Source organism: Malaclemys terrapin, chromosome 3, assembly GCF_027887155.1.
Source record: "Malaclemys terrapin pileata isolate rMalTer1 chromosome 3, rMalTer1.hap1, whole genome shotgun sequence".
Lineage (NCBI taxonomy): Eukaryota > Metazoa > Chordata > Testudines > Emydidae > Malaclemys > Malaclemys terrapin.
In genome coordinates, this window is record NC_071507.1 from 179,361,859 (window position 1) to 179,377,605 (window position 15,747).

At 42.1% G+C, this 15,747-nt stretch overlaps 1 protein-coding gene across 5 annotated transcripts in view; it reads right to left on the bottom strand.

Annotated features, from left to right (window-relative positions):
• ROCK2 (Rho associated coiled-coil containing protein kinase 2) overlaps positions 1-15,747 on the bottom strand; it is a 156,696-nt gene that overhangs the window by 80,640 nt on the left and 60,309 nt on the right. For all 5 annotated transcript variants that reach the window (XM_054022708.1, XM_054022705.1, XM_054022706.1 and 2 more), the window contains exons 2-3: positions 3,272-3,353; positions 631-731 (exon numbers count right to left, since the gene is read on the bottom strand). In XM_054022708.1, coding sequence (XP_053878683.1) covers positions 631-731; positions 3,272-3,353 — 183 coding nt within the window. The remainder of the gene's footprint in view (positions 1-630; positions 732-3,271; positions 3,354-15,747) is intronic.

A 15,747-nucleotide genomic window follows, 5' to 3' on the forward strand; every position in this document is an offset into this window, starting at 1 on the left:
GTTCTTACCCACGAAAGCTTATGCTCCCAGTACTTCTGTTAGTCTCTAAGGTGCCACAGGACCCTCTAAAAATTAATAGCAGCAATTTGGAATAAAAACCTTGTATGTAAATAATATTAATTGAATGCATTATAAAACTGTTGTCCCACGTACCAAGAGCAAGAGAGAACGGTGGGGAAAGCCTTCTTGTTGCGCTATTGACAGTTTACCAACAAAGGAGGTTTCCTGATATTATTACACTATAGTGACCATTTGTGCAAGCTAAATACTCTGAAGCTGCCCTAGGTAAGGGAAACAGCTTTTCAATTCTTTCCCTTGCAATGCACAATTATGGTTAACTATTTTAGAGGTCTCATTTTATAATCTTCAATACACTACTAAGCTTCAGCCCAGGAAAGAGTGTTAAGGATATATTGCGAACATTTAATTCCCTTGGATTTCTTTATGCCACAAAGTTTATATTTAACAAGGAAATTGATACTAAATTACAACAAGCAGAGAATTAAAAAAACTATATCCATGTTTGAAAATGTGCATACTTTCCATTAAAAGTGTGGCACTAAGAGTATCTAGCTGGTGCAATAAATCTAGCTGACAAGTAGTAATCAGATGATGAGTAGACATTCTTACCAACTGTACTTCTCCAAAAGCACCTCTTCCAATCACCTTAACAACATCATAGTCTTCAGCTTTCATTTGTAAAGCTCGAATTTTTTCCACAATTTTCTCATCTAAAACAAGTTTAAAGAATGAGGTCATAAAGACAGATCTGTAGCAGTGTGCGAATAGCTCTGGTAATATTTGTCATCCAGACATAAAGACAAGCCATTTGAACACAAATGTTAAAATTGTCAACTAACTTCTACATTGTCTTTAAACCATTTGATCAGAATTAAAAGCCATAATTGCAGTCTTTTTGTATTTCTTCGTAAACAGTTGAATTATCATCTCCTCTTAACTGTGAAAACTAGTACTATTCTGATTTCAGTTGTATTTTACCTAATGCCTTAAAAACATACACTTTTCAAGCCTCCAGAAACATTTTAGCAGTTAAAGACCCAACACGACAACCTTAAACCTTTCAAACTTTCACTTCTCTGCCACCTGCTGTGCTGCTACTATCCACTAACATTCTTTTGATAAGGGTGAAATGTTAAAATATCTAGTACATTCAGCAGCATAGCAGGTACAATCTGCTAGGATGTACCTGTGAGGTTCAATAGCCATCAAGTGGTTAGACATACTACTGAATATGTTTCTTTCACAACAGAGACTGTTCTCTGGTCCAGGAACCCTTCGTGGTTCTTTCTCGGGGTTGCCCCTTTCCAGTCCTTCCTTAAGCAGGAATCCCCATCTCTTTTTAGAATGGGGCTGTATTACTTTCTCCCTACCCAGGAGTCTCCCCAGCTCTCCTCCATGGAGCTGGGTTCTGTTAGTCAGATTTTTCTAGGAGCTCTCAGGTCTCCTCTCTGGAGCTGAGTTGTATATTAGGCAACTGGGGGGCCTTTACCAGCTTCTACCCCAGCTAGTCCCTTTTCCTTAATTAGCATTCATGTTGCTCCGCAAGCCAGCCTTTCACTGCTAGTATCTCCTGGCATTTGTTCTGCCATGAGAGAGGAGGCCACCTTTATGCTAGTCCCTTTCTCCCAGGTCATTCTCAATTGGTTGTGTGAGAGGGGAGCCTTGCCCCACCCTCTCTGCAAAGCTCCCAGCCATAAGTCCTTAAAGAAACAGTAATATGATTTCCTCCTGAAAGCTTCTTACCCCCAGGACTGCTTCCTTTCTCCAAGTGTCTCCCAGATCCTTGTATATATAATCAGATCTTTCAATCTCTTAAAGGGACATGCCACATAATGGGGTAGGCAGACCATTAGGCCATACTACCCTTAAGGGACAGATAACCAAAGGAATTTTTGCTCCCCAGACTGGAGTTATGGTTCCTGCTTTTACTCCCTGGCTTATGCATGCTTTTACAGGACACTAACATTTGAAAGGAGTGGATATCCCCTGAGTAATTGCAAATTCCCCCTCCCCCAACAAGCTTGAGTTCTAGTTTAGAAAGCAGTTTTAACTAAGCTAGTTATAAAAACCGCATCAGCTAGCACAGCTTTGTCTATACTGTAGCTCCAATTGGTTTTAAAACAAGACTGAATTTTTAGGAAAATTTTCCTTGCATAGACAACAGCTATGTTTTGAAGTGGCTTAACAAAGAGTCATATTAAATTTGTTATTTACATGGCAAAGATGCACCTAAAACAAATATTGCAACTAAACGGCCATACTTTAAAATCCATTTAAGATGTGTTAGAAGGACTTTTCTGAATTAAAAGTATAGTTTTATTAAAAATGTACAAGACAGTGTATGCCATTTTGAGTAATTACATACTTTTTTTTTTGCAGATTATAATAGAACCTCACTAACAACTGTAAGACTTGTGAATTACTGAATTTTGAAATTGGTACTTAAGCAAAAGATAAAATAAAGTAAAGATAATGCATCATAAAAATACTCATTTGACTAGTATTGTTTTAATTATTGATAATACTTTAGTATTGATCAGTATATTAATAAATACTTTGCAATACATTTGTAAGAGTATGTGGTGGGGCAGGGTTGAAACCCCTTGAATGCCCTGCTAAAATGCTGGCTAGGCCCTACTTTCAGGCAGAGAGGCCGGGGCAGAGGCTCAAAACAGCCAGCAGGGAGCCCAGCTGCAGGCCCTAATGAGGGCTGGCTCACTGCAATAGACTGAGCTAAGCAGCAACAGCTGGGCTGAAGGCTGGGAGGGCTATAAAAGCTCTGAACAAAACTCAGTTGGGAGGCTAGCCTGGGAGAGGACAGGAGGCTTCAGCTCTATCTCCTCACCACAGGAAGGGAGCCTCAAGGGCCAAGAGACCCTGGAATGGGTTAGAAAGGGGATAACTGTTGGGGGATAAAGGGGATTGCACAGTGGCACTGTAAAATAAAGCACCAGGGTGAAACACGAGAAGACGGCGTGAGAACTCTTATTTTACCAGCCTCAGCACAGGGCGAGAGGCAGAAACCTGTGCAGACCCTGTGACATAGTAATTACATTTTAGTAATGAAACCTCACAACAGCAATGCGATCTCAAGTATCTACTGAGAAGGGAATGCTGTTTTTAGAGTGCAAGCTCTGTTTTGTGGTGATTAGCAAAGTGCACGTAAGTAATGTATAGTATTTCTGCGCATTCAGCTTCCAAGACTGTTATAGTGCAATCAAGACATCAAACATGTTTAAGTGCAACTTACATCTATTTAAGAAATTATCTATGTTCTTGTTTTTCCTCAGTGCTGGAAAATCCAGATCAAGGACCAAAGAATTCAGGCCATCCTGTAAAGAAATAAAAATAACTTAATTGTAAACATGCTTCTAGAATTTCAAAATTAACCTCTGTCTTAAAACTATTGTAATTAGTATGGTTCTATATTACTCAAGCACAGACTACAATTCCATTATACAAATATAGTTATCTTAATGAACACAAAAGGACTGCACAGGCACAAGGGCAGCAGCATGTGTTTTAGAATTCTCCCTCACTAAAGAGATCATTTCACTAGATTTCTGATCTTGAATCCAGACTCCCTAGGACAAGACAAGCCAGAACTTCCCTACATCTTAAAACATTTTCATTCTTTGAGGCACAGTAAGACAATCCTCATTCTGAAATAAATTGCCAATGCCTCTGTACAGAATAACTGGTTTCAGTAACTTTTATGAATGGGAAGCAAAGAGTTCCCCAAAATCTAAGTATAATAGAAGTCCAAAGAATATTTATAGAACAGAAAGAGACTATTAAAAAAAGTTTAGTTATTGAAAATATTTCTTTCCCTTATCAACACTGATGGGAAGTAGGACAGGTGAGTGAGAATCTAGTCCAATGATATCTTCAGAGAAGGAAAAATGCAATATTTCTCCTCCAAAGAAACCATATTAACTGGATTCCTCCTCTTAGAAACCAAAGTTCAAAAGGCTGTCTCCAAAAATACATAAATTGTCCAATCATGAAGAAACAAAGAAACTGTTAACGGAAGTTTCATGTATTTAGAAGAATCAGAGGTCATCCAAATCCCCCATCCACAGAAGCAGGCAGGAGAGCTGAGGGGAAATATTTATCAGGTGGGAAAGAGCCAAAAGGTAGGACCAATATGGTCCTCAAGATAAGCATAATGAAAGATTTGTGCTACAACAGAGATACATATACAAAAGAACACACATTCCTCCTCACTAGCATAAATTCATGAGTTAGGCCAGATTTTTGGTCCAGAAAATGTGATTATTAGGGCTGTCAAGTGATTAAACATTGATTAAAAAAATTAATCGTACAATTAATCGTGCTGTTAGTAGGTATGCTTGAGCAACCCAGCCTGTCTCTGCTGGGAATAACACAGTGAAGCCAGGGAACAGTGTAGCCTACAAATACCCCAGTCAAATGGGAGTGAGATGCCAATCTTATCTGAATCAACATTAACCATGTGCAATGTAGTTTATAAAACAAACCACCTTAAACTACTCAGCAAAACAAAAACATAACCAATAAACAGTCAGATTTAAGGCTGTTCAGAATGCGTAATGTGAAAAGAATACAGGTGAAGTTAAGAAGTGGAACTGATGATCTAAGTGCAGATGGGGGACTGTCACTACCGTTTTATAGAATCCAGCACAATGGGGCCCCAATTGCAATTGTGTACCACAGTGATTGGCTACTAAGGACTACCAACAATACAAACAATAGGGCTACAATTCCATAAGGAGGTTCTGATGATGCTGTAAAACTCAACCATCATCTGATTTTGTCATTCCTCAGAAGCCCTCAATTGACTACAGATCCATAATTGAGCCTGATCTTAGATACAGATCAGGGATGTTAGTTACTATATGTACCTGCATAGACTCAACAGTAAAACAGGCTCTTTTCCCAAACACTAACGGTCCTCCTAACTCCACTGCTCCCTGTATGGATCCATATCTCCTACTTGCTCTCCATTTACTGTCACTGTCCCAGTTCACAGTAACTGCACTTGTATTTCCCTTCAGTGGTCCACCAAAGGCACCCACTCGCACGTTTCCAACTCCCCAGTCATTGCCTCTCCTGCGTGGAGATTGGCATCTCACTCCCATTTGCCTGGGGTATTTGTAGGCTACACTGTTCCCTGGCTTCACTGTGTTATTCCCAGCAGAGACAGGCTGGGTTGCTCAAGCATATCTACTTGCTTTCTCTTAAGAGACAATTAAAAGGCTGAATTGCTACAATTATAAGTTACCCACAAAGCACTTTTTATACAAGCCTATTTTATCCTTAAAAAGGTAAAAGCATGACAGAGAAAACATACCAAAAACAATAAAAGAACCTACACTCATGCTAATAAGCTTACCAGAGAACACCCCAACTCTACCATGGGCTCTGACAGGCGCAGTCCTCCAAATCCTCACCCAAGGATTTTCCTTTGTGATCACAAGTTCATCACAGCTCCAGCTCAGAACAAGCATACAGTCTTATGGGGCTTCAGTAGCCCCAGTCTTTCCATCCTACCCTAAGGATTGGGGCCCTCCGGGGACCAGAGGTCCTGTCTATTTGCTGGATCAGGAAGAAGGCCTGAGCCACTTTAAAACCAGGCTATATATCCAAAAATCCTTTGTCTGTTGGTTCCTGGAGAATCAAGTTTGCACTAGCATATGCATACCCCTCTGGGGGTTGGCTTCAAAGGGCTGATAACAGAGAAAGTATATTAGCAACCCCCTCCATCTAGAGAAGGTACATATAATTCCATAACACCACATATACAATTACATTTTTAATACAATGGGCCCCAAAGATATTAACCCTAATTCAATAAGGTTTAGCTTAAGAAGTTTCTCTTAATTCCATAAGGTTTATCCAGGATATTGTCAGTCTGTCATAGTCACTGTAATTTTTTTTTTTTTTTTAAACTACTACTCCAGAATCTGTACAAGCTGGAAGAGAATTGAAAATTACTTCCGGCTATTTACGAACTGCAAGGTCTTTTTGCATTATATTTTTGGGTTTTTTTTTTAAATGAATGGATTAGCATGTTCAATTTATATCCTATTTATAGGTCCAGGGGGGAAAAAAGGCATCAAATTATACATTTTAGTGACACTGTACCAGAAGGTCCACACAGTTGTAACAGTTAAATGTAAGTTATCAACATCACACCGTGACATTGTTAAAATGTCTTACGGTGATAGGGTGTACCAGGCCCTTTCAGGTCCTCCAGATGGCCTTGTGCTCCTACAACACTCCGCCCCAGAAAAAAGGCAGTAGAGTGGGGTCCTCGGCACGACCTAAAGAGATTGCACGGGAGGCAGCCAATCAGAGCCTAGAAGGCTCAAGGAAAGACCCTGTTCCTGAGTGACTGAGGAAACTGCAGCAGCTGGACAGAGCAGTAGCTGGCTGGGACCTGGAGGAGTGGAAGGCTGGGAGATTCCACAGGTACAGAGCAACAGAGAGTTCTGTGGCACCTTTAAGACTAACAGATGTATTGGAGCATAAGCTTTCGTGGGTGAATACCCACTTAGTCAGGTACAGAGACTACAGAGAAACCCTGCCTTAGCAGAGGTAGACTCTGAAGCTCTCCAGGCACAGAGGCCTGGGAGAAAGAGCCCCAACAAGGGTGAGAAACTTGTTATAAGCTCACCAAGTAAAGGAGCCTGTGAGAAAGAATCCTGAGAGAAGAGGGCAGAGATTATTACCGACTCTCTAGGCAAGGAGGCCTGGGAGACGCTGCTTAAACGAAGAACAGGCAGAGGACACAAGAAGCCGATGGGACAGAGTGGGAAGCAACCCAGGCAATGCAGCAATAGATAATAGTGAAGGAAGCACCAGGTGGCTGCTAGTTGTAGGGTCCCTGGGTTGGGACCCAGAGTAATGGGCGGGCCTGGGTCCCCCAACAGGCAGAGTGGCCAAGGAGGCAACAAGTTTTGGTTGGCAATTGAGAAGGGGGCAAGTGTTTAAACAGGCCCAGAGACAGGACTCAGGACTTCGGGGAGGGGCCAACCTTTTGCTGGACTGTGCTACCCTGGAAGAGGTTTGCTTTCCATTTGTTTCACAAACAGACTCCGTGTGACTTGGCTTTAGGGGCTGAGTCACTGAAAACCCAGCTAAAAAGAGAAACTGCCAGCAGAGGGCATCAAAAAACAAAAAAACAAAAAAACAAAAAAAAAAAAAACAGGCATGCAAGAGGCGCTCATGAGTGGCCAAACCTTTACACTTATGTCAAGGAGTCTTCTCTTCAACCCACCAATTCCTATATTTTATGAAGATTGTAAAATTGTATCACTTTAATTATGCCAAATGTACGATTAGCTCTTTCTTCTCCCAGCTTTCCCCAAATTCTGTCCATAAAAATTTAAACAGCTTTTACATGTAGCGGCCAATGAACAGTCATAGAAATTGAGATGAAAATTATGCCACTTAGGTCCATCCCAGATCACTAGAAATCTTACTAATTTCTGATGTCTATCATTCACAAAGTGCAACAACAAAATCAGGGCTGGTGAAAACAAGCAGCATTTCCAAGTCTAAAGTTTATCCTTGAAGTTGCGTGTTTGTTTTAGGTGATATTTATAAAAAGTTTTTTTTTTTTTTTTTTTTTAATAAAAGTAGAAGCTAAAAACAAACCCAAAGACCAATATTTCTGTGTTTTTGCTTTATTCCTGGGAGAAGTGGTAGAAAGAATCTTGTAAAAGTTCTTTCAAAGAAAGCAAATATTAAGGTTCACGAAAACATTAAATATGAGGCATTTCAAATACATGTTTTCTTGTATGAAAGACCTCTCTATATTTTAATACTTGACCAACAGATGTTTTAAGTTCTAAACTGTTGCTGAAAGGCATATTTCACCTAAGAGCAGTAAATTTGTATTACATTTATGAACATTGATGAACATGCATGGGTCAAAAGATTATACAGTAAAACAGACCATCCAAACTGAAGATAAGTAATCCAGGAAATGACATCCTCTGTCTAGGCCTCATAGATAAGTCATTCCTACCAGGAAATATGTTATTAAAGTGATTTCACTGTTCACTTCCTCTTTCTGTTATTACAAAAGGTTTAAAGCCATCAGAACTAAAAATAGCAGGAACGAAACACATACATTGTTGGCAAAAGCAAAGGCAAACCCAGTCCTATCAAAAAAGATCTACTTATGTAAATTCGCTTAAACACTCTTTATATTGCATTTCTCCAGCAGACAAATCTAAATTAAAAAGGTTTTTTCAGCATTCTCCTGCATCAGAAGAGAGGATTTCCCAGAACAGTTAGCCCCTAGGAATCCACTTTGAAAGCAGCCCTCAATTTTGCCTTCTAAGCAGGCATCTTGTACAGTTTGAAGACCTAAATAAATGGAGGAAAAAATAACTAAGGGAAAGCCTTGGAAACAAAAGAAAGACCTAAACATATGCATTGTTCACTCTGACAAAGACAACTGGGGAGAAAACAGAAGCCACAAAACCGCCAGTGAAATTCTCTGCTAATATATATTTCAAGTAATCCCATTGAAATCAGCACAGAATCTGGCCCCACCTGTATTGGCACTTAATTCTAAAGTTATAATGGCTGGTTGAGCCTGTTTGGGGTTTATGCCTACATCAACCCTGTTCAGTTGAATGGCCTGGCCTACTCAGATTTAGGCCCCGCCAAACTATGAGCAATAATGTCCCTCCAAAAAAGCAAACCACAACACTATTTGGGCAAACATCAAACTTGGCAGAGACCGATTAAATACATATTAGCAAGTGAATGTAGATTGGCTTCAATTTAAACTGGTTGAATTTAAACTCCATAAAAAATGGGGTAAACAAGAACAGATTCCATACCCCCTAATCCCTAACTTGAATTGTGGACATGACAGAAAATGATACCAGGAACCAGAAAAGGTTGAGAAAAAACTAGAACTGTAAAGAAAGTGTTAGTAAGAAATGACATTTTATATATTTTTGCCTTGATTTGTGGAAGACAATTTTAAACCAAGAATTAGACTTTTGTGTTAATTTTACCATAATGAATCTCCCTTTATAAACAAAGAATTTTGTCTGTTAAGTGCTACGCTGCCCCAAGGAAAAAAAATCCATATGATACATTACCTGATTAAACCAGAACAAGAGTTGGCAGACGCCAAAACATCTTTTCATAGTGCCACCATGTACAATATCAATTACATTTTTAGTGTTTTCAATTCATAACTAATCTAGAAAACAAAATCATCTAGGTGATTTAGAAGCACAACTACTGAAACTATAAACTCCTAAAAATAGAATATGCACTTTTAAAATGTATGTATACTTGAACTAATAATCCAATGGCTTTTTAACTGATTAAAACCTTATAATATTCCCTGGTATGGATTTATACACGAGACCATAACATACCTAACATACTTTTCAATGGTTTTGGACCTGCTGGAGTGATTACGTCTCTCCATGTTGTGGCAGCTACTATTAGAAATCAGGCTAACAGCCATATAGCAGCAACAGGACAGGAAAGGTGGTCGGGTATTTATGTGGAATCCTGAGCTCTAGAATTAATTTCACAACTTGGCTCACCAAAACCTGATTTTAAATTACTATCAGGACACTTTGGAAGTCTCATTTGTTCTTCTAGGACAGGGGTGGGCTCTGGGGCCCACATCTGGCCCTTCAGACATTTTAATCAGGCCCTCAAGCTCCTGCTGGGGAGCAGGGTCAGGGGCTTGCTCCGCCGCGTGGCTCCTGCAGCTCCCATTGGCTGGCAACCGCAGCCAATGGGAGCTGCAGGGGCAGCCCCTGCAGACGAGGCAACGCGCCGCGCCTCTGCATAGGAGCAAGAGGGGCATGTGCCGCTGCTTCTGGGACCTACTTGAGGTAAGTGCCACCCGGAGCCTGCACCCCTGACCCTTCCCGGGCCCCAAACCCCTATCCCAGCCCTGATCCTCGTCCCACGCCCCAAACCCCTCGATCCCAGCCCGGAGCCTCCTCCTGCACCCCAGAGCCCGCACCCCAGCCGGAGCCCTCACCCCCTCCCATACCCCAGCCCCCAATTTTGGGAGCATTCATGGCCCACCATACAATATCCATTCTCAGATGTGGCCCTCGAGCCAAAAAGTTTGCCCACCTCTGTACTAGGATGTTCCTGAAGCAAAACAGTAAGTAGCGGTACGTGAAGGAAATGATGGAGGGGGCTCTAATCCCGGCAACATGTACTGTTGGGAGGTTTTATTGTTCTGGAAGACTATTTGAAATGTTAATAGTTGTTTGCAGATTACATTATTTGAGTTTTAACTGTATGGTAGTTTAGACTTGTGACTAAAAATAAATGTATTTAAATATATCTGAACGTAGTCATCATCTACAAGTAAATACATATTTAGACATTTAAACCATGTAACGTAGATACACCTCTACCCCGATATAACGCGGTCCTCGGGAGCCAAAAAAAACTGACTGCCTTATAGGTGAGACCATGTCATATCGGTTACGGTCCGGTACGGCATACTGGCAAGAGCTGGTACGCTGTGCCGGACTGGACCGGCTTCCCCAGCGGTGATTTATAAAGGGCCCGGTGCTCTAGCCACTGCGAGGAGCCCCGGGCCTTTTAAATCACCACCAGAGCTCCAGCAACGGGGCTCGTGCGGCAATTTAAAGGGCCCGGGGCTCCACATGAATTCGGATATAACGCGGTAAAGCAGCGGGGTTCAGGCGGTGCTTTAAAGGGCCTGGGGCTCCCCGCTGCTTTACCGCGTTATATCCGAATTTGTGTTATATTGGGGTAGAGGTGTAATAGGTTTCAGTGAAATTTGGTTCTTCTCGCAGATATTGCAACGGGACAATATTTAAAACATTTTTTCAGGGATTTTTATTTATTTATTTATTTGACTATTGGGGGGAAACATCCTGATTACCATTTATAGTACAGTAGCACATACGGTCACGACTCAGGGATTAGCATCCTCTTAGGCAGTGTACACATAAAGAGATACAGCTTCTGCCCTAAAGAGCTTACAACTTAGTTTAAAATGAAATTCAACATGAACAAAGTAAACAAACTGGAGGAGAGGGGCGAGAAGAAAGAGAAGCAACAGTAGATTCATAACTTACTTGTTGAACACGGGCTTTATAGATAATTCATATTTCCAATATTACAGTGTTAGTTAGCAATAAAGACTAAAAAATTATATATGTACTTTGCTAGAAATACTTCTATTAAATATTATTTCCATTTCTATTAAATGTCACCATTTGTCTCCTCCCACAGCTCATCTGCTGCCATTTTTGTCCTCAGACTCCAGCAATATATAACAAATTTTAGGTCTACTTTTGCTGTGACAGTGCAATCACAGAAGATTCAGTCATCTAATATAACCTGTCCTGAGCCAAATGTCACTATATATTTATAAATTCCTTAGTTGGTTTTAATTTTTGATTTGGCATTGCTCTCAAAAGAGTAGACAAGCATAAAGATGCACAGAGTCTGAAATTAAAAATGTTAAATACATATGTAAACAGTATTAAGGGTAATTTCTTTCCTGTTAATTTGGTTTCTCCAAGGTTTCCAATAGCGTATCATACAACAGGCTTCAGCAGATGGACACAGGAAAGCTGATTATTACTTTCCCACATAGGTAACTGGCTGTATTAACTTAGTTGAAGGCTTCCCAAACAACCAAACTGATTTTACTAAGCAGACCAAAATAAAATAAAATAAAATAAAATAAAATAAATAAATAAAAATGAAAACTAGAAGTAGAGTTGAAAAAAGAGAAACTAATGTTCAGGTTTCAAGTTGTACAAAGTATTCCTTTCTAATGCTGACAAATCAGAAGATATTGATCAAAAATCTTAATTTTAACTGATCCACCAGTTTAGTAAAGCTTTCTGACAATGGTCCAGAATATAGCAAGTGAATACAGAAAGTTTCAGATCACAGACTACAATGCAATTTTAGTCTCTACTAATATTGGTAGAACAAGTCTAGAGTTTTAACTGGAACGCTTCCCAGATAAACTGTAAACTTAAGTAAACCATTATGGTCTAAACAATTAGCTTAGAGTACTATGAATAAATACCCACCAATACATTTTACAAGAAGCAAAAGAGTGTAGTTTAAACAAAAGTATATGCCACTACCTGTTTTAAATTAGAAAATGAACAGATTAGCAGCAGCAGGAAATAAAAAACACATTTTATTTCTGCACTAACATGGAAGCATTATCAGTTAAGAAGCAGAAAATTCCTTTAATCCTCAGAACTTTACAATAATTATGACACATTTATTGATAGAAACATGTATAAGATTTTGTTTACAAGATTTTAGAAAGGAACTTGGTTTACAAAGTATGTTTTAACAATTCTATTTAAATGAATGTCTCACTTTTTGGGGTAACTGGTATCAAAAGTAATTACACTGTTCATAAACATAAATCACACTTAATATTTCAAATTTTCTATTTAAAATAGAAACCACATATACCTTGCAAATGTCAAGTGTCAGATTGTAAGAAAGTTACAAGTGAAAAGATAAAAGTGCATTCACAACGATTCTCATTTTATACTGAGCATCTACTACATTAGAAATCTAAGGAAAATTAACTGGGACTACATTACATCCCTTGGTTCAACATGTGTTCAAGAAAGTACCAAACTTCCCTAGGAACCTTAGTACTGCAGTTAAATTTACTGCTAATTTTCTCTCCCAAGCAGAAAAAGCATATGTTATTCAAGTACATGCATGTGAATATATGTTTTTAACAATACATATTCCTATAAATACATATTCAGGCATTTTAAAAAGATATTTTCTCTTACTAGAGAAGTCTGACAGACATATTTTATATGCCAAACTCCGCACCAGGACTGCTCCAGTTGTAAGTGTAACAGAAACACTCCAGCATTTGAATCCTTCTGACACGTGCTGCAATGTAACACCCTAGGACTAAGGAACAGAGGAGACCTTCTGCAGAATACTACTCCTGCTCCAGTTCCAATGGAGGGCACATTTTTGGGGACAGACAATACTGATCCCTGCTTCCTAAGTAAAAACCAGAAGGACTCCGCGAAGAGAGAACCTCCAAGGAATTCAAATTAGCATTTCCAACAGTCAATAGCTTCAGGCAAGGCAATTAAGAGGACACTGGTCCTGACCTTCATCTTCGTGTCTACTGGAGTTAAAAAGGGAAGAGAACACATCACACCATATAACAATCCCACTAAAAAAGGGCTCGCTTTCTGGAGCAAAAAAGATCCAACTTCCTGTTGTTGTTTGAAACAAATCAAACTGTGGAATCTCCCATTACTGGAACACTGCCTGAAAAGCTCTGCTGTTAAACTCCCACTCCTTCAGAGACAGGATCAGCTATTCATCTTGGACATTAAGTTGCCTTCAATGAGGAAAGCACTGTTAGGGGCCAGTTTTCTACCTAATAAAAGATCCAAAAGGCTGCTTATTTAGGGTTACCATATTTTGTGCCTCCCAAAGGAGGACACTCCACGGGGGCCCGGCCCCGCCCCCAGCCCCGCCCCAACTCCGCCCCCTCCCCAAAGTCTCCGCCCCCTCCCCTGCTTCCCGCGAACATTTGAGTCGCGGGAAGCCTGAAGCAGGTAAGGGGGAGTGTGGGGGGAGGAGGCGCGGTCCAGGCTGTCCCCGGCCCTGGGGTGCCGGCCCCGGCCCACCACCCCCGGCCCGGCCTGGCACCGCCGGCCCGGCCCCCGAGTCCCCGGCCCGGCTGGCGCCCCCGATCCCCCCGCCGGAGCCCCCGGCCCTGCCGACCCGACCGGCCCCGCCGGAGGCCCCGACCCGACCGGCCCCGCCGGAGGCCCCGGCCCGGCCGACCCGAACGGCCCCGCCCCCGCCGGAGGCCCCGGCCCGGCCGACCCGACCCGGCCCCGCCGGAGGCCCCGGCCCGGCCGACCCGACCCGGCCCCGCCGGAGGCCCCGGCCCGGCCGACCCGACCCGGCCCCGCCGGAGGCCCCGGCCCGGCCGACCCGACCCGGCCCCGCCGACCCGACCCGGCCCCGCCGGAGGCCCCGGCCCGGCCGACCCGACCCGGCCCCGCCGGAGCCCCCGGCCCCGGAGCCCCCGGCCAGGCACCGCACCGCGGGCCCGGCCCGAGCCCCCGGCCCGATCCCCGAGCACCCGCACCGCCGGCCGGCATGTCCCGATTTTCCCGGACATGTCCGGCTTTTTGGGCTTTCCCCCCGGACGGGGATTTGGAGCCCAAAAAGCCGGACATGTCCGGGAAAATCCGGACGTATGGTAACCCTAGCTTATTCTCAGCTGTAAACTGTTCCAAACACGCTGAGAGGAATTGCTCTCTCTTTATTCTTAAATCTAGTAGAGGAGTAGAATCAACAAAAGGGCTGCTTTCCCTCTGTTAATTTCTGTAGGCTTAACTCAGACAACTAGATAAAGCCAGCAGCTTTTCTTTACCCCTTGCTTTGATTATTGCTTTATCCAGTGGCTAACCAAAACTTTCCCCTTTGCCTTTGGACGAGTCCATTAGACACATTGCCCAAAACATCAGTCAAAGTTGTCTTGAAAATACTGATGTTCCCATACATTTAGCCACGAAGAACAGGGCATGAATGAGACATTGAAAACAAAAACTGCAGGCAATGGAAGTTAAACATAGGGTAGATTTAAGGTCTTTAAGGTTCCCTGAAGGGTCCTCCAATTAGAAGCCGGTCCATGCCAAAGTAGAAGAAACCACAGAGTGCAGAGGGTCACAGAAGATCGCTTCTTCAGAGGGAGGTTTCAATTCTTCTATTTGTGGTTGATCTTATAGGAGTGGGTCACCTATTTGTTCACTAAAGAGCCCCAGGTTGGAGGAGATTAACAGTCTGCCTTTGACCTGGCTACAGCATAAAACTTCTAGGGTTTTTTTTTGTTTTTGTCTTTTGGGAGGCGGGGGGGGGGGGGAGGTGTGTGGGGGGAATTATGTCTTTTTATAATTGCTGGGTTGCTCCCATTCAGAATTAATTCCATAATTGATCATGGGAGTGGAGAATTTCCTATCTTGTCAGATGCATATTTTGCTCAAGATTATGAAGTTGCTGGAAGTAAAGTAGACACACATTCTCAAATCTGCCCCAGGAGAGATTTAGATCCCAGCAGAATTTATACACCCAACATAACCACAGCAGTGTCAATAGCAAATTATACAGAAGGCACTAATGAGCATTGGTGGAAAGTTTCCTATGAAACACTGAAGGAACTCCCAAAGAAGGGCAAGAAGAGGAGTGCCAATTAAGGCTGCTTTAAAAAAAACAGACTAGAACTTCAAAATGCACCTACACACACACATACCCCTTTCCAATCAAACTTCAGAGAATTATGTAACCTAGCAATAAAAAGTGTATTTGTTCATGCTAAACACATTTGAAACAGTGTTACCTATCCAGTCTGGCTTCTGGATAGCTGCTGCCTCAATTCTCCTCACACAGGTTGAATCTCCCAACATTCCAACCTGGTTTGGTTGCTACAGTGACTTCACCCCTCTTGCTAAATCATAAAAGAAAACTCCACTCTTTCCAGATAGACCCCAAGTCCAAAACACAAACAAAACAAATGAGTCTTGCACCCCTGTGTCAAACTGGGCACAAGTCTTCCCTCCGAACTTGGACACACTGTGGCATTGGGGGGACTGCCTTTTCTATGCTCTTGATGCTCCTTTTGTTGGTGCCCACAAAGTGTCGAGGAGGAGAAGGAAGCAGCCTGACTCAGATGCAGAG